This window comes from Centruroides vittatus, unplaced genomic scaffold (genome assembly GCF_030686945.1).
Source record: "Centruroides vittatus isolate TY-2023 unplaced genomic scaffold, ASM3068694v2 contig_913, whole genome shotgun sequence".
Lineage (NCBI taxonomy): Eukaryota > Metazoa > Arthropoda > Arachnida > Scorpiones > Buthidae > Centruroides > Centruroides vittatus.
Genome location: NW_027122602.1, coordinates 438342 through 462071, shown reverse-complemented (window position 1 = coordinate 462071; position 23730 = coordinate 438342). Strand labels below are relative to the sequence as shown.

General features: G+C 36.1%; 1 protein-coding gene across 1 annotated transcript in view; it reads right to left on the bottom strand.

The window, feature by feature from the left end:
• Nucleotides 1-23730, bottom strand: part of LOC136984322 (dynein beta chain, ciliary-like) — a 215241-nt gene that overhangs the window by 4613 nt on the left and 186898 nt on the right. Inside the window, exons 55-60 of the mRNA XM_067281255.1 lie at nt 17377-17528; nt 15225-15384; nt 14903-15145; nt 9122-9304; nt 4672-4816; nt 4285-4508 (exon numbers count right to left, since the gene is read on the bottom strand). Of these exons, the coding sequence (XP_067137356.1) occupies nt 4285-4508; nt 4672-4816; nt 9122-9304; nt 14903-15145; nt 15225-15384; nt 17377-17528 (1107 nt within the window). The remainder of the gene's footprint in view (nt 1-4284; nt 4509-4671; nt 4817-9121; nt 9305-14902; nt 15146-15224; nt 15385-17376; nt 17529-23730) is intronic.

The window sequence follows — 23730 nt, the reverse complement described above, 5'->3', positions numbered from 1 at the left end:
ACCTTCGACCTTCTCTCTCAAATTCCGAATATAATAGTGTTTCTCAATGTTAATTATAGTTTTTCGCACGCCCCAATGCCCCGACAGATTGTTTTCGTGAACAGCCTTAATCACTTCCCTAGCAAGATCCTCCCCTACGCATAATTGGCTAACATACTTGTCACGGGACTTCAAGAGGCTTCTTCTATACAGGCATTCGCTTATTACTACATACTGGTGCATATAGCTCCCAATATTTCTATTCCCGGGGCTTCTCAGTAAATCCCTTTTTATGGGGCCAAAAGTTTCATCGCGATCCTGTGATAAACCAATCTCGTATCTATTAGGGATTACAGCCCTTGTAGATTCAACATCGAAGTGATGAACCCCGTTAACGTTCCTCGAAAGGAAGTCCGCTACTTTATTGTCAACGCCTTTCACATGTTGGACTTCTATATGGTAGTCCATAATCTCCATTATCCAACGAGTCAGACGCTTGCTCCCATTTTGAATGTTGCTAAGGAACACAAGGGGTTTATGGTCAGAGAGTATTATCGTTTTTTGGCCTAGAATTAAAAATTTGAAGTGTCTTAAGGCTAAAACAATTGCTAGACATTCTTTCTCAATTGTGGAATAATTGATTTCTGCCCCTTGAAATCTCCTACTAAAATAGCCTATCGGAGCCAGTCCCTTTTCGTGCCGTTGTTCGAGCACCGCAGCTGCCGCGTTGTCAGATGCGTCAGTGTGCAAATAGAATGGTCTATCAAAATCCGGGTGAGCTAGAATTGGTGGGCTTGCTATTGCCTCTTTTAACTTTTCAAAACCTCTCTGACATTCTGGGCTCCATAAAAATCTCTTCCCTTTCTTGGTGAGTTCTGTTAATGGAGCAGCGATATCGGAAAACGACGGGATAAAATTCCGAAAAAATCCAACCACACCGAGAAAACTGCGGACCTCTTTTACACTACGAGGTGTTTCCACTTTCTTGATCGACTCAACATTGTTGGGATCAGGTCGCACACCCTCGCTATTAATAATATGTCCTAAATATCTCACCTCCTTTGCTAATATTTGGCATTTACTCGGATTTAATTTTAGGCCCTCATCCCTTAATGTACTAATTACTCGATCGACAAGCTCAAGATGATCCTCCAAACTTTGTGAAAATAATACAATATCATCTTGAAACACAAAGCAGCTATTTCCGACAAATTTTGCTAAGATCTTCGTCATAATGTATTGGAAAAACCTCCCACTATTCTTCCCACCCTGAGGCATCCTACAAAGTTGGTATTTTCCCCATGGTGTGGAGAACGCAAATATGTGTCTTACCTTGGGATCTAGAGGAATCTGGAAATACCCTGCTTTTAAGTCCAATACCGAGAAATATCTGTTCCCATTAAGTTGGGATAAGATGTCGTCTATTCGAGCCATCGGGAATATTTGGGGTTCTGTTATATCATTAATTTTTCGCAGGTCCAAAGTGATACGAATCTCACCAGAGCTTTTAGGAACAACATGTATAGGAGAGTTCCACTCCGATGAGCTCTCCTCACATATACCTGCTTTTATCAGCTCACTAACTTGCTTCTTAAGGCCAGGTAAGTAACTGTACGGAATTCGGTACTGTCTAACGTTGACCGGACGTTCCGACGTCAGGCTAACAGAGTGCATATGTCTGCTAGTGCCAGATAACTCGGCAATTTCGCTAGCAATAGCGTCCGGATACTTTCTCAAAATATTTATTATTTTCCTCTTAACCGGTTCATCTAGGTGATCCAATCTCCACACCTCTCTTTCTACCTCTGCCACCCCTACCTCACTATTTATATTAATACAAAATCTCCCTTCACGACCTTGCTTATCTGCCTTAACCACTGATTCGATCCCCACCAACAGCCCAGGGTGCTGGCAAATAATGTCCATCCCGATGATCATCTCGTAACCTGCCCTTTCAGGAAACCCAACACTTGGTGTTGTCGTGCATACCTTTTTCCCATCGTGGAAACAGCACTCGATTGCTACGGCCTCATCACTGTTTATGAGTGCTCCCGACATCCCACTAATACATGAATTGTTTGGGACCACCCAATTCCTATTTTCACGCCTGATATATTCAGTCAATTCATTCTTAATTACGGTCCTTTCTGCACCTGTATCTACTAGACCAGCAATTTCACGTCCTAGGATTACACCTCTTACAATCGGTAACCCCCGGTCTGACAAGTGGATCTTTCTGGTCAGTTCTAATTTAACTAACCGGTCATTCGCCTGACCTTTCAAATGACCTCTGACTAGTTTAAACCTCTTCTCTTGTTGCATTTTCTCGAAATATGGCCTATTTCACCACACGTGTAACAACGGCGCTCTTTTCCCCACCTCTCGCGGTTATTGTTCCCCTTCATGTGCTCGAGTAAAGATGCCATGGACTCGGTCAAACTCCTTATTTGAGTCTCCAACTCCTCTACACGCTTACCCAATTGTACTTCCCTTCTCTCCAACCCCCTTTCATGCTCAACATTTGCGCATACCTCACTTATCCCACCTCGTTTGTTGCAGGCCGATTCGATTTCCTCTTCTTCTTCGGCCTTTACTATCGCCTCATCCAAGGTGTCCGGCCGCCTCTGCATCACCTGCCTCCTAATCTCCGCTAGTAGTCCTTTTATAAAGCATTCCTTAACAGCATTGTCGCGAAGCGTCGCTAAATTAGAATTGCGCGTCACCGCTCGTGAAAACAACGACTTAATCCTAATCCCGTATTCGCAAACCCTCTCCCCTCTTCTCTGGGAGATCTTTAATACCTGATCAAACGGGTCCTGTTCTTTTTCTTTACGACCAAAGCACTTTATAAGAGCCCTCCTTATTTCATCATAGCTCATGACGCCCTGGTCCCTTAAATCGAAAAATAAAGACAAGGGCTCACCTTTTAGGCGGGCTTGAACTACGGTGACCTTCACAGTCTCATCCCAGCTTGCCAACGACGCGACGTTCTCGACGGTTTGGAAAAACCTACTCACATCTAAAATATCTCCGGGCAGGTTCGAAAAACATGGGATCATGCCCATAAATCCCGTTACAATAGGCACATTGCCCAATTCCCCTGCCCCTGAAGATCCGCTGGTAATTTGTTCATCCATAGTTTACCGAAACCTTTTGGTTTTACAATAATATAATTTACAATTCCAATGGCTATAATTACAGATATAAGCGGCAGTAGGATGAGGGGTTAATACAAGATGCACGTTTGGTCGGTCCTTTTACAACAAACAACCCGATCAATATCCTGTCGCGGACGCCAATGTTGATTATCCGATGGATCTAAGTCCACGGATGTAATAAGGATGTATGTTAAGGACTCAAGTAATGACCAATTACACGTGCACGAATTTGGCGAAACAACAGTAATTTATTCTAACAGTACAATAACCGCGAGATGCTTCCTAACCCTCAAGTTTACACGATACACGACTTAAAACTAACGAAATTTACAATACTCTATATACATATATACATACACATTTTCCTTCTATACAATAATTGCATATATTAGCCTTCGACGAATCACGGTATTATGTTAAGTAAATGCAACACGATCTCGAGTTCCAAGCGTTCCTTTTCTTTACGTTAATTCACAAAACTAATAGTTCTTTCCGATACCTGAACGTAATTTACGTCACCAGAAGTACGTCCCTCGTTGATACTTCTCAATTACACTACGATGGAAACGGATTGTGCTTCCCGACTGAAAGTGGTCGCCCTTTCTAGACTCCTGTTCTCCCGGTCTAACTCCGACGTCCTTGCTGACCCTTCCTCGGCAACCTTCCTCGACGAATCCAAAAGCAGCCAAAAAGTGTCCTCAATCGTGAGAGTCCCTCAATTTATATTTCCCGCTCTCCGGAAGTCCGCTTCACTTATTGTCCCACTCTGGACCAATCAGAAAGCTTCTCACGTATCCTAAGGTGACATCATAAGAAAATTCCACGCGACACGGTACAAACCAAGAAAACCCGATACATACAAAAAGGAAACCGAGAAAATAATTAATAATAATAATACATAACTACAAAATATATACGGCTCACAGCCACACTACAAATGGTACTGAGAAAATGGAATGCAATATAAATATCTTCTGTAATTAGTAAACCATGTTTTTTCCAAGGGAAAGAACTTTTTGGATCACAGCATTATTAGCTTTTGATTTAACATCTATTATCAGTTAGGAAAGAGTTCCATGATTTGATTTATCATTTTTAGAACTCCAGAATCCCTATATGATATCTACTATCTAGATTCCATACTTACTTCCATATATAAACCATGAATATAAGCTCCTTCTCTAGGAGGTGATGTAAAATCTTCTCGCTTCTTTTTCGTGACTTCACACTGTAAATACATTTTATCTAGAGGTAACTCATTTTTTCTTGCAGTAACTTGCATCACTGCAGTTAGAAAAGACTGTGGATTGAAAAAGCCAGATAACCAAACAGACGATGGAAGAACAAAATCATTTACCCATGATTCTAGATCTGAAAAATAAAACTTTTTAGTATTTTTGTTTTAATTTGAATTTATTAGATGTTTTAATAGAATGGTAATTACTTAAATACAACAAGATTTTATAATTAATAATTACTTTCTTTTATAAATAAAAATATTCTCAACATATTAATAAATTCAAGTTTTAATTACCTTTAGCTCTAAGAATTAAATCACAATACCAGGCAGTAAATCCAAGAAGTGATGGGTAAGCTCGTTTAGTCCATGTTTTAGGAACATGATCAAAAAATAAGGAATTTTCTAATTCTTCCATTTCAGCAGTTATTGTTAATTCTCCCTATATAAATGAAATTATTTTTAATTCTTATGTCAATATATGTAATTTCATTTCTTATGCAGAGTATAAAAAATTTCTATATAAAACAATATTTTAACATATGATAATTGATAATTTTACCAACTGGTTGATAAATAAATACAACTATGGGTGAATTGTGATCAATTTTCAATTGCAATATTTGCATGTTTTTTCAATAAAATTAAGCTTTATAGTGTAAAAAGAAAGCTATTCTAATTTCAACATTTAAATTATTATTGATAAACAGAAATTTTTTTATAGTTAATTATTAATCAAGGAAAATAAGTATTACAGCATTTACTTTTTTTTTTATTTTAAAAATTACATTAAAAAATCTAATATACTCATTGACAAAAAAATTAATGCACTAAGAAGGAGCAATGGAATCAAATAAAATTTTGATGTTATCATCATCATATTCACACGAATAAGTGGTTATGATATCATAGCAAAGGGACAGTTTCCTGTGAAACAATGGTATTATATAAAGAAACTTTGAATACATTGGACCTTTCTTGTCTGAATGTGTGAAAATATGGTTGGGAAGGAAAACAATGATATCTTATACTATCTTGACACATATGATGCAACTACTGCTTCAGATACCTCATATTTGTAGACAGAGAAAGCTGGCATCTCACCACCCAAATGCTAGATTGATGACAAATCTGAAGACCAGGCAGGCCAAAAAAGTTTAGCAACATAATGAAGACATTCTTGGGAAAACATAATGCTTGGTTGCACACAGCTATCTTGATGGAAAATGACTGTTTACAATCCTGCCATGAATGGCAACTTATGAGTGTGCAGGAATTCCTAAATGTACTGCTGTGCTATTGATGTCCATTGCACTCCTATTAGAAGTGACTGACTGTCATATGAAATGGAGATGGCTCTTCATATTAGCCAACAGTTGGAGCAATAAGCCACAGACAATAAATGCAGGATTGAAGTGCTCACCAGTGGTTGTCCAGCACCAAACAACTAGGGTCATTTCTAAAGATAATATGCTTCCAGTCCATAACAGTCCATGCCTCTCTGTATTGGCACTGTTTCATTAATAATAACTATGCTTGTTATTAATGTATGACAAGAAAAACATGTTTATGAGTCTCAGACATTTACTTTAGAAAAGATTGTATCTAATGAGTATCATAGTCCAAACATTCAAACATTACTGTTTCATGAGTCATGACTGTCTGATTTACACACCCTCTGGTGGTGCCAGCTCTGTAACAGGCACCACTGCCAATACAAGTAAACAATACAGTGGTGCCTCATATAACGTACTTAATCCGTTCCAGGTGCATGTCTGTTAAGTGAAACGTCCGTTATACGAAACGCATTTTCCCATAGAAATACATGTTAAAACATCTAATTCGTTCCGCAGCATAAAATAACCATACTGTATCATAAAAAATGAACATGGGGTGCGTTCTTTTATTCCTCCGTATAACTCTGCACGAGCGACATCCATTTAAAAATTCCTGCAGAACGCATTCCTAAATTCCGGTGGGAGCGCGTGTCGTCGAATGGCAAAAACGGCCGCTTGTAGAGGTAGTTTATGGTGGAAAGCAACATGGCGTCCTTCATGGCTCAGATAGTTTCGTTTCCGGGTCCATTATGTGGTTTTATGAATGAAAATTTAGAAATTGTGGAAGCACAAGTTAGCGCACGCGGTGATGTAAGTGTCTTTACGAATTTTTTTCGTGGCTATTTTGAATGCTCTTTCAACAAATAATCCATTTTATGGTTAAATTTTACAATTGGGACCCTTCTTTTGCCTTTAAAAGCTCATATTTTAGGATTATAGATTCCTCCATCACTATACTATTGATAGTGCGGGCGCCACCATCTTTCTTTCTTTCACCGTCGTTCCTAAATGCCTACAAACAGCAGCGCACTCCTGTAGTAGCGGAGACGCAGAGTGACTGCTATTAAAGATGCACCCATGGAGCAGTCACCAATTATGCCGGAAAGTCCGTTGTTCGCAGCCAGTCCGTTGCTTGAGTCACATAACGGCCAAACAGAAAGTCCGTTGTTCGCAGCGTCCATTATTCGAGGCGTATGTTATACGAGGCACCACTGTATTGATATACTAATTTGCAGGACATGAACAGTTGGCATACATTTACCTGTAGCAAGGCTTCTGTAAGTCTCTGGATGGTGGGCAAAGATGTTATTCAGCTGTTCATGTTTGTCTTACAATTAGATAATCCAGAGCTGCCTGCAATATATGTGCCTTGACCTACCTATTGTTCCAACACAATCAGATCAGAATGGCCCAAACAGTGGGCAATTAGGCAAAATGATGAGCCTGCTTTCCTTGCCCAATGATGCAGTCTTTCTTAAACTCCAGCTATGCACAATGTCTTTGAATGCTAGCAGGGCCGGATTATCGAATAGGCAAAGTAGACAAATGTCTAGGGCCCATAATTCGGAGGGGCCCGGCTTCAGTGCAGAAGACTCCTCTGTTTGAAAAGGAGTTAAAAATGATTTAAGAAATAGGACAGAAAAGGCTGTATTTAACAATTCCTACTAAGCTCCGCTCGACTCGCCATTACCTAAAAAAAAAAAAAAAAAACGGTTAACATCCACCCGTGTGTCAGAAGTAATGTACAGTATGCCACGAGATCTCTCGCGCCATCTAGAAATATTTTTAGGGCCGCGTCTTGTGGTAGTACTGATGTATGGATGGTTATGATTTATTTTCTAAATCTACACTTATACGTGGCAACATCGCATATTCGATATAGTGTTCAAGTTGCTCGAGTGCGAAGATATTACAATTCAATAGTGTTTTATAAAAGAGTTAAAAAGGGTGACACTACGGTGTGACTTGGGGTGACACCACAATATCCGCACCGGGTGTCACCCATGCTAGCTACGCTAATGTCACATTATATAAGATTTGTTTAGAAGCAACTTACTTAAATGGGGCCCCAATTTAAATTTTGTCTAGGGCCCGCTAGAGGCTTAATCCGGCGCTGAATGTTAAGTATGTCTGTATTGTGGTAACCCAGGCATATTGTAATATACAGAGTGTGTACAATGGGTAATGAATTGAGGACCTAACAACATACCGGACTAACATGGTTCAGACACAAAAACTATTTAATATAACCATAGGAAAATAAAGTGGTCACATGTACTGTACTGTACATATTATAAAGACAAAAATGAAAGAGCTTTCAACAACAGAAACACACCGATACATGTAACATGATAACCTTGCGGCAATATTATGCCACATACATACATATATCTCTACACACATGTGAGTCCCCAGACAAGTTCCTGGACATCTAGTAACAAAGAGAATTAAAATGACAGATATCAAAAGAAGATCATTGGAAAGAGAGGCAGTCAGAAAAATTGCATAGTTACTAAGAAAATTTTGAAGGAAGTTAAAAATATTTCATCAGTATGTTAAAAACATACTAGTCAAGCAAAATGTTGTTCTTCAGAAACAAAAGTCAGCCCTAAAACACATAAAACAAAAAAAAAAAAAAAAACTCAAATTGCAAATACAAAAAATATGCAATTTTAAAACTTTAAATGGACTGGATATTTTTGTGGGCAATGAGTCATTTTACTTTTGATAGAAGTGACTGCACCAAGAACAACATATGCTGTTGTAAGGATGGGTTGAAATTGATCGACAGATAAGATTTAAATGCCTTGCAAAATTTCCTCAGAAAGTATTGGTTTGAATAGCAATCAGTACAAAAGAAAGATATCAAGCATTAATAGCATCTTCTCACATCCTGAAATAAAGAATACATAAAGAAGTGTATAAGAAAAGGCTGATCCCATTCCTCAAGAAATTCTACTCAGATATGTGTATATCTTTTGGCTGGACCTTTCAGTTGCACGTTATGCAACAGATATAGTTTCTGTATTAGAGGAATATGGAATCTGCAAAAAGAGCAATGTTGCAAATGTTTCTCATCAGTTGCATCCAACTGAATGATTCTTGTATCAACTGAAACAATAGGTGTATGAAAATGCTAATCTTCCAAAAATGAAGTGAAAATGAAACAGTGCATCAAGTCAAAACTCTGCCAATTTAATTAAGAGCACTTCTGAACTGATGGCTTGTGTTAAAATTAAAATCAGAAAAGCTGGCAACTGCAAACTAGATTCCATAATTTAGTGATAGAAGAAACTAATTTTGTCAATTTTGTGTTCTTGGATAATCATATTGTAAAAATAAAAGAAGTTTTATTTTTGTGAAATTTTTTGTTTACACACCCTTAGTTTACTAAATTTCAAAAATTTTACCTTTAATCCAAGATTTAATTCCTTCAAAGAATTCTGAATTTCATTTAATAAGAAATTCATACGTTCACATTCTTGGAATGCTACTACTGTATAAGGAGTTTTATCTTCAGCTCTTGTGAACAGATCAGCTAAAATAAACTGACTTGGCAATCTTTCCATTATATCATCTATAATTTGTGTAATCTAAAAAAGATATAATTACAATTAATTCTCTAAAAATTTCATATCTTAAAATAGAAATTAATCTACACATTAAGAAAAATATTATTATGTGCCTGATCAGATGTAATAATTTTATTATAGGCACATACTGGCTACCATTAGCAGTCCTGGGAAATCAGAGCAATTTAGGAGCCCCAATTAACCATAACAATATAATGTAACCGTGACAGCAAAAAGATTTTGAGTTTTAGTTTGGGTTTTTTTGCAGGAATACAGGTTCAAATCCCAGCCATGCACAAGTGCAATTGTGAGATCCTGGACAGGTCTGAACTGTCATGAAATTCACAAGAATTTAGTTTATAAACAAAAAAATTTTTTTTCTAATCAAGGCAAGAAAAAATGTAGTTGGACATCGTTTTGTTTATGTTAAAATGTGACACAGAGTTGTATATCTTAGAAAGACTGTCATCTATGATCAACCCTCTCCAGTTGGGAGATCAAATTCAGCTTCAGGTTTGACCTCTCTGGTTCTCCGAGTCGGGATCCCATTATGCCTAGTAACAAGGGACCATTCATTTGGAAAGCATGGATGAGAGAGATCAACCAATCAGAATGGCAGATCGAAAGAATGGATATTGATAGACAGTGGTAAGACTTACTAGATGGACACATGGCATTTGGTTAGCCAACACACAGTGTGTGTCAAAGTGCTAAGGAGAGGCAGTTTCTCTCTCTCTTGGATAACCCATGAATCTATGCCTATGTGTGATGTCAATCCTTCCAATTGTTCTTGCTCTGCACTGTCTCCTGTGTAGGAATGCTGCAACTCTGTTGCCTACCAGTCCGTGTTCCTGATCCAAGAACTGTCTTGTCTGCCCCAGGACTATGACCCATCAACAAAAACGTCTAGAAGACCAAAGCCACATTGCTCTCCTACATTGAAAGGAACTGTTACCAAAAGACTGTAATTAATCAGCAGATCATGTAAGAACTTTTCATAAAATAAACAATTTCTTTGTGAAGACACTTGTCATCACTGTCTCTGTCACACCACCCATATACGTGAATGCCCTTAGCTATCTCTGATGCAGGATTAAAGTCATCCCCTTTTAGTTGAGATTGTTGTGGCTGCAGCCGTCTGTCATATGTATATTTATATATATATATTTTTATTTTTGTATTTTTTTTTTGGGCTATTTTCGGTTGTGGGGTATGATGGTTGGCAACCCGTCGTGTACACGAAAAAGGGGTATTTAAGGCGGCACCAACCGGTTATTGGGCTTTTTGTCCTTCCTTGAGAAGACTGGTGAATCATACGGACCCGTGCGGTAAGCTTTTTCACGAGGACAGTTTTTACAGGCGAATAAGGGACAATTCGTAATCGTGATCCATCGACCATTCTACGCCTCGGACAAGTACGTGTGCTCCATATGTGTGTTATCCCCCCAAGTGTCGTGTGTCACTCAATATTTATAGACAAACGTTAATATATTGTGAAATATTCATCTTTACTGTGATTTCTTTGTTCCCAGGACGAACTGAGTTACGGCAGGTTGAACCATCTATACTATAACTTTGTAACGGTGTGACTTCAGGTGCTCGTGAAATCGTATTTTTGTAAACCTAACCATATATATATATATATATCTTTAATTGTATCATCATCTCTAATATATATATATATAAACTTATTGTCAACTTGTCTCTTTGTGTCTCTTCCCCACGTGGTAATTCACCTACACTCACAAATAGCGTGAACACTTGTTCCTGCAATTTTCCACAAGATACAATGTTTGTTAATTGTCTGCAGGACAGTTCCAACATGCATATCATTTTTTTCTTTTAATTTTGAATTTTTCAAATGCATTCTATAAGGCAGTACCCTCACACCCACTTGAAGAATTATAACTAATAACACTTAATAACACAATTAATAGACATTGCATTTCTGAGTTTTTAGAACATAGCTTTGCATTTTTGGGATTCAACGCACACAATTAACTCTTGTTCATAAAACATAAGAAAGATGGTCTTCAAATTTTCTTCACAAGAGTTAATCTGAGTCTTGTTTTAAGCAACTTTATTTCAGAAATGATAAGTGGAATTATTAGAAGAAATGTAAAATTCTTGCATATATTTCTATATTCCAGAAAATAAAAATTATATGTATGCAGCATTCTAATTACACAGGACAAGCAGCAGTTGCATGGTTTGCATTCTTTGATGCAATAATTAATCTTTGCTTGAGATTGCTGCTAAGCCTGCTCTACTTCCATTTCAATTCACTGCAGTTCCAATTCTATTCTTTTCTCAGGGACTATATGTTATGTTAAAATTACTGAATGGATGTTTTGTAATTGCAGAGGATAGAAACTCTTCTCATAGCTTTCTGTATCAATCAACAGCATTTATTTCCACACTTTCTCAAGAGCTCCATATAGTAGATATTTCTATGTCACTAAATCAATCAGATCAAAAACTTCAAGATTCTGGTAAAGTTCCTTATTTCAGCAAACCAATATCATCTATTTTAGTTAGAAACCAGTAGTTTGAATTTATTGGCAAAATAGAAGAGGTGTTCCAAGTCTTCCATTTCCCTAGTTTTACATTTTACCTTCCTGTGATATTTCAATGCAAATATCCAACTCTCAGAAATTCTTAGAGTTGGATATTACATTCATTACGATAACAAAGACTTGTGCTGCTTCGAGTATTCTTGTAAAGTTTTTATACTTGAGTAACGCCTTATTGAGACCTCAGTTATGAGTTGGAAGATAGTTAAGATTCTTTGTTTGTAAATAATCTGGCCTCTTCATGCATCATTAGAAATGTTATTGTGACAAGAACCATTTCAAAAAATCAAAATCTACATAATAATCCTCTAGCATTGCTTTACAACTTTTCTTTAAAGCAAATGGACTTGAATTTTGCAGAAATTGTAGCCTTGTAAGCTATATATTTTCAAAATTAGTAATTCTGTAAAAAGATGTAATTCTTAAAAACAAGGATATTCATAAATTTTTGTTTTTAACCCCATTCCCCATGTCCTGCATTTCATGAAGGTATATCTGATATCAAGTCAACCAGATGGTCAATTGTTTCATGTGTCAACCTCTGCTCTGGAGAACTTGGAAATGAATCTGAATGGATTGAAAAACCCCAGGAATTTTTTGAGAGGGTGGTCCATCTAGCTATATCAGGCCCCATCCCTCCTCGCCCAGCCATCGTATTGTGGGCTATTGATGGTCTATCCAGGGAATAATGATATGCCAGTTTAAGTGAGATCATACATTTCTCTCTAGAAGGCACATTAACAAACAAATGAGTTTTTATTCTAAAACTGGAAAACTGTCAGCATTACATCAAAAAGTATGATTATACAGTCAAACCTGTTTTTATGCGGTCTTTTTATGTGCAATTTTTAATTTGTGCGGTTTTTTTTGTGCGATTTTTTATTTGTGCGGTATAGTTGGCGACTAGTCTCGTGCGATTCGTCATGTCTCACATTGACTTATTATAGCTAAATAAACTTATTATAGCATAAATGCACTTATTATAGTAATATTATTGCATGAATATGCGAAAAATGAAATAATTTACTTTTTAAGTCAACAAAACACCACCTGGACAAAAATATGTAAAACAGACAATAGACCAGACGATGCAGTCAAGTGCTGACATCTGTTGTCAATAAATTCTATTTCGTACGGTTTTGAGTTATTTTCTATGTGAGACTTTTTTTATGCAGTCCCTGTTGACCGCATAAAAAAAATATTTTTTTAATTGTGTTGCGAAAACTATTATTTACAGCCATTCGTGAAGTTTCGTGAGATTTTTTTTAATGCGTTTTTTTTTAATGCGGTCCCTATCCACCGCATAAAAACAGGTTTGACTGTATATTTAATTTCGTCATTTTGTCTTCTTTCTAACAATGTAAAATACTTGTGGAATGCTGAAAGTGCTTTATTATGTTTATTTTATTATAATTTGAATAAAAAATGCAAAATAAACACATTAAATTTCAGAAACTTGCTGTAAATTATGTCAACATACAGAATTAACATCCCTTTGTGTGAAATTTAAGAGAAAAATGTTATTTTTAAGGTCAGTTAGATTGTCAGTATAGCCCATACTGGCTAATTATTACTATTACTACTAATGTCAATAAGTTGTTAATTGTTTAATTGTCTTATATACAAAAAATTTCTTCCTGATTTTAAATCAAATTACAATGTTATTATTTTATCGTACTTAGAAGAATGTTTTCTTTAACATTTAATTAACAACTAATTTTGTTAGATTTGATTAGTTTTTAGTTGCAGTTCAACTGGCATGCTGGTAACTCCAGGGTTTCTGACATACTGATCTCCCCTGGTTATCATGCAGCATGCCAGTCAATCTGAAAAAAATATGGTAATAAAACCTTCTACAGTAATAAAAAGTGCCAAAAGCAGAAAGAGTCAAAAGGAAAGAAACTTCACGTTTTGAAAGATGTACAGTACATGCACAGTTTGCATAAGTTTATTGTACTGATGGCTTTCATTACATCAATGAAAAATTTTATTTAGAATGAATTTAAAAATAAAACAGGAAAGATTTATGATATTATCAAGCTATAAATACCACATAAATGTGTTCAACACTTACAAAAACATAGTCCATATCACTGGATGACTTTGAGATACTGAGTTTGCTGCATGTTAAACCTTTTGCAATGACTCACAGCATATTGTCATTTGGGGCCCTGATATATCAGCAACTGTAGTTATAAATTAAAACTTAAAACTATTTCTCAAAATTTTGTCACTTTCAAGTGTTGGGGCTTTGTCCAACATGATATGCACCAGAGACCACTACCAAACACTGATCAACATTAAAATCATTAACCAGAAAAATATCCAAATTTATGTAAGAAGTAATTTTAATTTTTTAAAACTTCTTATGCAGAAAAAAAATCACAAGAAGTTGGTATCTGAAGACATGCTTACATTATCTCCAATGCTAAGCAATAAAATATGATGCTTGTACATTTGATGGATAGATAAAAACTAAGTTTATCATATTTATGTATTTAAAATAATTACTGTACATATTCTAATTTTTGTGAAATTTTATAAACTTAAATTTACTCAAATTGCAAAAAATAAGAGTGAAAATTTAATTCAGTTTTTTGCATTTGCTTTTTATATATGTATTTTCATGATTTATAGTTCACCATTTAATGAAATTTAGCCTATTCAAATACATTAAATAAAATTCCTGTTGCAATTCTAATATATTTTGTATTAAAAGAAATTTATTTATGGTCACTCCTTCTATTTGGATTTGAAATAAATACCTGACATTAAGTTTATTGATTGATGTAAGTGATTAGTCTCTTTCAGAAATTGGAAAAATTTTTTCTGATAATTCATGACATTTGTTACCAGAAAAAACTTTTTCAGTTTCTGAAAGAGATTATTCACTTACACAATGTCAGGAATGGTAAAAAGAATTTGTGACATTCACTCATGATTTTCATGAACTATCACCTGTAAACTCAGTATGATGGTAACATGAAAATTCATTGAAATTTTTTATGTATAAAAAATTTGTAAGACTTAAAAAAAAAGAAATTACCCGTTCTTCTCGAGTAGTAGTAGTTCCTTCTCCAAGGTTTATATCTCTAGGTTGAAGTTCTAATAAAGTTCGAAATAAATTTTCTGAAGCTTGAGTCAGGAAGCCAATTTCAGCATTTGGATGCAAACCATATAAATGGGGACTTTCGGATAATATTGTTTCATCAATATATTTATGATAACCATTGTAATCCAGATTTGGAGGACAACAAATACCAGAAGCAAACATCAATTCTCCATCCAACTAAGAAGATTTTAATTAAAATTAAACAAATTTTAAAAAATTAATAATTTAAATTAAATAGAATCAAAGGATTTCTTACTAATTCAGGTGCCATGTATTCTTCTAAATATGTTTTACATAATCTTCGATCCCAATCATCAGTTATATGACCTCCATACATTATTTCACCAAATAAATAACGTAAATCCTCCCAAGGGACTTTACTTGAATTTTCAAGATAATTTTGAAGGACATTGACACTGGGGAGAAAAACAAACTATTATTTATTTGTATATTTGATTTCACTCTTTCAATCAAATCAGTTTTGATAAAAACAAAACATAAAATAATTAAAAGCCAACAAACTTAACCTATAGATTAACATAGAAAATCCCAACGGTTTTGTATAAATAAACTGACATTTTTAAAATGCAAGTTTTTAAAGTATTTTAATCAGAAAAATTGGCATAAATTACACTTTCCAACACATAGCAGGCAAACAGAATTGCTCCACATGAATTCTGTGTACTGAACAGTTTCTATGTGTTACTAGTTTCTACATTCATAATGTAGTTGTGCTTTTCAATTTGTTATGTCAATTTACAAGTAGATTATAAAGTTATATTCTCAAAGCATACATTACGATGATTGTATTATTCTGTAGTTCTTAATAAAATAATATCATAATTAAAATTATTCTCTTTGTAATATTTAGCTGATAATATTAACTATAAAACTTCTATTACAAGAATTATCTTTAAATTTTAAATCTATTAGAATTAGCAATACTTATTTAAAATAAATTGATATAATGTATAAATAATATTGGAAATGTTAAAATTTTTTGTGAATGAAAAAGTTTATTTTAAAAAAATTAATAGATAGATAAAAGTTATGAATTAATAATATACTACTTATTAATGTAAATATTTTACAAAATTAATGTAAAAAACTAAGTTAATATAAAATTAAATTAATTAATATTAGAAGTTCTAGTTTTAAACTTTATCCAAGCTTCATTTTTATATATGGTTTCGGTTTCTGTCAAATTTTTGTGAAAAATTTGTCGCAGTTTTTGTCAGTTGCCTTGGATTTTGTTGGTGTGCCCATGTGACCTCACTGCTAATTTTGTGAAAACAAAGAGCAACCCATGCATTTTCCTGCTACATATGGCATTGTTTCTTGTTGTGTAATCATTACCCCATGCATCTAGCCAAGCAATTTAATTGTTTTCCTATCCTTTTAGCTTCATCATGGGACCAAAGAAAGTGTCCAAAGCCAAGCAGCCCTTTGAAGAAGAAAGCCAGGAACACGATCGAGTAGAAGAAGGAAATCATTGAAAAATACGTGAGTGGCATTAAGATTGCTGAAATTGGCCGCATATACTGTACGCGAAGACACCACTCACGATAAGTTCCATTGAGGCAAAAAAGGAAGCAATATAGGAGGCTAATGTACTGAAAGGTGTGAATGTGCTAACAAAACAAAGATCACAAACAATTGAAGATGTTGAACAGATGTCATTTCATTGATCCAAATTATTATTAATTTGGATAAATGAAAAATATTATATTAATTTCTTATTGTTTTTAGTGTTAAACACTATATTTATTCTCTATAAAATGTGTTTTTTGTATGTATTTTGGAGTTTCTAGAATGAATTAATTATATTTACATTGATTCATATGGAAATAATTGTCTCGTTTTCATTGGTTTTGGATTTCGTCGATTGTTTTCGGATGGATTATCGACAAAAACTGAGGTATCACTGAAGTTATGTTCTGAAAAAGTTCCATGTTATGCAAATCCATGCTAGGTTCCAAAAGTTAACAAAATTATACTATTTTTTCATTACCAAGAGAAATATGTTTATTAAATTAAAGGAAAATTACATTAATATTATAACTATCAAGCTTTTTCTTGTTGGTCTCTTGAACATTTTTCACTGTAGGCAATAATGTATCAGCATTAACTACATAAGATCTGTTTTCCAAACAAATCATTATACTAAAGTTATGTTTTTTTTGTGTGTATATTTAAAAGTAGAGTCTGCCATTTAAATATTTATATTAAATTGATAATATTAAAAACTACCCAACAATCAAAAATTATACTTGGTAAGTCAACATTTCTGAAGATGGATTGTGGAGCTATGTATCAATAAGTTTAGCTTATTGTTTAAAATAATTAAATAAAACAGTTTATAAATATACTTTCTGATTTATTTACATAAATGTTATGAATTATAATACCTAATAATTAGATCACCAAAATTAAATGGATAAATTTTGTTCCATCCCTGAGGTCCAAATTTACGTCTTTCTGCAACTACTGCATGGAAATAACACAATGAAAATAAAATACTTTTGAATTCCATTTCTTTAGAACATGATTCTAAGACATCCTGAAAAAAAAAATCTCAATTTTATATGTGATTAAATTTTACATTACTTATATTTTTAATTCACTATCATTCAACATAATTCCTTAGATTTTATACTCATTTAAAAAACACGGATTATTGCATAATTTAAATGAATTCAATATTTCAATATTGTTCATTTTAAACTGATTACTATTTTAATAGAAATATTTCATGTCTTTGATAGTCTCAGTCAGTACCTATAAAATTTAATGATGCGAAATATTAGTCATATTGAACATTCTAATTTTTCAATTAGTTACTTGATAATTTCATCATTAATTAAATAAAAAATTTTTATTTACTACTAAATATTTTATAACCAATATATTCAAAGCTATATTTAAAGCTATAATTAAAAACATCTCTTAAGAAACATTAAGAGCATAACATCTCTTAGTCAAAATATATACAGTATATATACAAGGATTGTATCAAAAGCTATGATTGTTACAAAATTTACAGAATTTTTAAACAATTTACATAAATATAGGTGGAGAAGAACCTATAAAGGAAGGTCAACTCCATCAGTGTTGATTATGTTCCAGTGACTGTGAAAGGATGTTTTGAATAGATGTTTAAAAGACTGAAAGTTTTTTAAGTCTTCAATGTTGTTTGTTTATGTAATTTTAATACATATATTTTGTCCTGGATTTATTTTTTTTAAATATTTTTTGTAATACATGCGATTAAAACAATGTTGTCCCTGTACTCACTTATTCTTTTGGAGTTATAAATTGGACATGCACAGATCTTGAGCAACTCCAAAAGAAAACAAGGACAACACTTACTAAGCATAAACCTGAAATCACCTGTAGAAAGACTAAAGGTCATGGCCACCTTCCTCCTCATAAAAAATAGGTGGCCATGGCTTGACTAATATAATTAACCTCCACTACAAACAAATTCTGATACTGCAGGAGTTTTTCCACAAAAAACAAGAAACATCGATTACATAAAGCTATAACTCTGTAGACAATAACAACACATCATTAAACTTACACTCTGACCACCTAGATATAACTCAATAAATAAACAATATAGACACTATTAAGCAGTCATGGACCCAAAACACACTTCATGTAAGGCATGCCTATGACCTAGCTCAGGACTATATTGACCAAGCTAGATCACACTATTGACTGGCTAAGGGTGCCTGTTTGGAGAGACCAAGGAGTTCATGGTTGCCATTCAAGATCTTGTGGGGAAGTACTCGATCTTTAGAGTATTCCCCGTGCAGGAACAAATGAAAAGAAACTCCAATGAAAGGAACTTAAAGTTTATTTCAGTCCTTCCAATCACAAACAAAAGAAAAAAACACACACAAAACAAAACAATCTCACGACTCTGCCGTCTACACGTCTACTCTCTCTTTTTTCTTCCGAAGAACTCGGCCCATCCTTTCTTTTCCCTGCGGCCCACCCAAGGATCACGCAACAGAACACGTGATCCCTGGACCACACATCTCCCCTTCTCCCATTAACTTTTATGACAGAAAGCTTTTACGCTATGAGTGCCTCTCCCTTCTTTGCACTGTGAACCGCCCAAGGGGTTGGTTACGAGTCGGTTAAGTAACAGAACACGTGGTCTTCAGACCACATATCTCCCCTCCTCCCATTAACCTTTACAACAACAACAAACAGAATATATATATATTTTTTCTTACACAATAGGTAATGTTGGGCTCACCGATATGCTACATTTTGTATCCTTACAAAGTTTAATATCTAATTGTAGTTTCCACGACTCAATGCACGGAAGTCAATTTGACGCCTTCTCAAATTGTACCCGTCACTCAAACTATCTTCAGTTTGAGGTATTCTCTCACCTTGATCTTTATAATTCTCACCGTTTTCTGGTAGAACAGTTTCCCTTTGTCTATATGCCCTGCGTTCGATTTGTTCCTCCTCTTCGTTATCTCGTATCTCGTCAGCTCTGACTGGTACTTTTCGTGGCGTACGTCCTTTCTTTTTTCTAAGATTAGCCAATTTGCTCTCGGGACCAACATACCTCTTGAGCCGGTCAATGTGGACCGTTTGGTCATCCCCATCCTTACATCCCCTTATTCTTACGTTCACTTCGTTTATCCTATCAACTATGCGGAAAGGCCCCAAATACTTTGCAGAGAATTTTCGTTTTGTAGGATCATGAAGAGGTCGTGCTAGCCAAACTAATTCTCCCACTTCAAATTTTCGGAGAGAGCGGTGTCTATTCCAATATTCCCGACTCATTCTTTTGCTCTCGTCACTCAGAGCGCGCGCTATTTTATGCGCGGTCTCGAGTCTCTCCACGAGATCTGAGCGGTAACTTTCTATGTTCTGGTTCCACTCGACTCTGTCTATCTTGTCACCATTAGGGAAACGGGGGTCAAAACCGTAAATTAAAAAATTGGGCGTCTCACCTGTGGCTGAATTTACAGCGTTTCTATACGCGAACATGGCTGCTGGGAGGTGGGTATCCCAATTACGATTATCCCCATCTGATATGCGGGCGATAATTTCAACAATTGTTTTATTAAACCGTTCAATGAGGCCATTAGACGTGGGACGGTATGCGGTCGTCACTCTTCGTTTGACCTCTAACATTCGGCACACTTCCTCCATCGTACTAGATGTCAAATTCGGTCCTCGATCCGATATTAGTACGGTCGGGCACCCGAATCGACAGACGAAATTGCAAAAGAATGCCTCGGCGATTGTGTTTGCATCTTGGGAGGGGATGGCCACGGCTTCAGCATATCTTGAGAATAAATCAATGAATACGAGTATATAACGGTTTGATCGTTCCGTTACTGGGAGTGGTCCTATAAGATCAACAGAGACTTCGACCATGGGGCGCGACGCTGTTTTGAAATCCTGGACGGGGGCTTTTCCTTTGTGACGATTATAACGCTGGCACACCTTGCACACTCTAACGAATTCCTCTATCCTTTTCCACATCTTCGGAAAGTAGAAATGGCGTTTAACTGCAGCAAACGTTTTGGCGATTCCCATGTGACCGGCAAGGGGGTGACAATGATGTGTCGAAATAATTTGATTGACTGCACTTTCACCAACACATCTTCTAATCATTCGACAGTCATCATCTACTTGGTTAATTGTCACAAGTTCACTGTCGATAATATCGAAATTTTCTATAGGCATATCCACCGTGTCGTTTGGTCTCTCTATCCCAAGAATTTTTCGTTTAATTGGACCGAAAATTTTATCGGTGTCCTGAGACTTTATTATGAGTTTGTCAATCTCTTCCATGGGTCTAGACTGATCCGATGTCACATTATTTGTAATCACATCACTGTGAACTCTTGAGAGAAAATCCGCAACCACGTTCTCTTTTCCTTTTACATGAGCCAAAGTCAGATCATATTCGCTCAATTCCATGGCCCATCGCATTAGGCGTCGGTTGTGATTCTGCATATGTTGTAGAAATACTAGTGGTTTATGATCGGAGTAAACAATCACCGGGCGTCCAAGTACAAGGTATCTAAAATGACGTAATGCTAGGACGATGGCCAGGCATTCCTTTTCCACAGTCGAGTACATCCTCTCGTTCCCTTGCAGCTTCTTACTATAAAATCCTATTGGGCTGACATGTTCCTTCTCCCCCACCCTCTGGTTCAACACTGCCCCTATGCATCCCTCGCTGGCATCGGTACTCAAAAGGAATTCGCTCTCAAAATCAGGATGCCCCAACGTTTGGGTGTTAAGTAACATTTCTTTAATTCTCTTAAAACTCTTTTCACATTTATAATTCCAATCGAATTTCGCTCCCTTTTTAGTTAAGTCGGTTAAGGGCTGTACTATATGGGCGAGATTTTGAATAAATGGTCGGTAATAATTGACCATTCCGAGGAATGCTCTAACGTCCTTTGTGCGAGATGGCGCCGGTACGTCCGTTATCGCTTTGACGTTCTCAGGATCAGGTTTGATTCCCTTTCCGTTTATGATGTGGCCTAAGTATCTTATCTCAGGAACACAAAATTTACACTTCTCTGGATTTAATTTTAGTTCTGCCTTATCTATGGCCTCCATAACTTTATGGATGAGTGATATATGTTCGCCTAAGTCGCTAGAGAATAGGACAACGTCGTCTTGGAATACAAAGCACGAATGTCCTATGAAACGAGCCAAGACGCAATTCATCACACTCTGGAAGTAACGACCACTGTTTTTTCCGCCCTGGGGCATGCGACACAGTTGATATTTCCCCCAGGGCGTGGAGAAAGCAAAAACCTCCCTTTTCTCCTTCTTGATGGGGATCTGAAAGTACCCCGAGCTCAAATCAAGGACTGAAAACACCTTACTTCCTCTGAATTGTGTCAGAATATCATCAACCCTCATCATAGGGAAGTCCTGACTAATGGTTACGTCATTTATCCGTCGTAAGTCCAACGTAAATCTAATGTCCCCATCGTCTTTGTTTACGATGTGTATGGGAGAGTTCCAAGGAGAATTACTCTCTTCTATGATTCCAGCCTCCAGGTAGGAGTTTATTTTCTCTTTCAACTTGGGAAGCATGATGTGGGGTATCCTATATTGCCGAGTGTTTATCGGTCTAGACTCAGATAGCTCGATATCATGGCAAAATTTTGATGTTCCTGTTAGGTTTTCAAGCTTTGAGGAGAAGCAAGAAGAGAAGGTATGTATCAAGTTAAGCATTTTACTTTGGTGGGGAGGAGGGATATGATCCACTTTTATTCCCTTTGGAACTGTACTTGTGGCATGACTCATCACTGTGAGCGTACACTCGTTACTTTTGTCTTCCTGTGTCCATGTGCTGATTTTATATAACAATTTGCATATCACTTCGCACTTTCGCAGGAAGTCGATTCCAAGAATGGCGTCATAATCAACAAACGTATTTGCTTTGACGCTCCCAAACTTCTGTTTTATGATCTTGCCACCACATGAGAGTTTCATACACATTACGGGTTCACAAGTTACAGACGGTCCACTTATTCCCTTCACCGATAGGGTTTCGTTGACTATCTCGCAATTATCTCCGTCTAGTAGCATCTTTACTGTGTCAAGATTCATTAACGACCTTTCCGACCCTGTATCGATGAGAAATCGGACCTTCGTCGTCCCAATTGCTCCTCCGCATACCGGTAAACCATTAGTGTTTTGTCTTATGTTCAGAGCCAGCTTACAAACATGGCTGAGCCTGCAATCCTGGCCACTATTGCAAGCCCTTGTTAGTTTAACTGTTGTTTTGTTTTTGTCGGGCAGTTACGTGCAATATGTCCCGGATAACCACAAGCGTAACACACATAGTCTGCTGCTTCTCGGATCTGGTCTTTTCTGTTAATGGTTGTCATTCGACTCATGTTCTCCGAAAGTTCTTCCACCTGTCTTACAAGCTTCTCTACGGTTTCTCTCAAATTGCCTTCCTTGTGTTCACCTGCTCCCTTATTGTTGGTGATATCCTCCTCAGTTTTTGTGGTGGTTTCTGCCATATTAACGTAACACGTGTTCTCTTTACGAAAAAACCTTTGCTCGATCTCATTAGCCTTCTCTGCCAGTCCGACTGCTTTATCAAACGATACGGGTTGATGGTTCAGTACTTCACGACGTAAACGAATATCTAAGCCCCTAATAAATTGATCCAAAAGTAGTTGTCCTTTGTTAGGTTCAAGATGTGGATTAGCCTCGATCACTTGGTCAACCGCTTCGCATAAGCGAACACGGAACTCCCATAGATCTTCTTCTTTCCGTTGTCTAATACCTGTATATTGTCTTAAAGCCTCTCCGCCGTCCTTCACACACTGTTGAAATTTTCTAATGATTCTTTCCCTTATTTTATCATAGTCTTCTCCATACATAGCCCGGGCCTCATTAAGAAAAGTTAGAGGTTTCCCTTTTAACCTAGCACTGGCTATTGTAAGGTAATCCGACTTTCTCCATGCGGCTAGCTTAGCAACGTTTTCAAATTGTAAGAAAAATTCTCTAATCGAAATCATGTCTGATGGTGTCCCTGTGAATGTGGGGACCATTCCGAGGTATCCGGCAATTAACGGTGGACACATCGCCGACTGTTCTGCTGAACTAACCTGGGTTTCGGATTCCATTTTCGTTGATCGTGTTTTCACAACCTGAACTACTATAACTTGGTGTGAAAATAGAGTCTTGAGAGCATATCCTGTCGCGGACGCCAATTATGTGGGGAAGTACTCGATCTTTAGAGT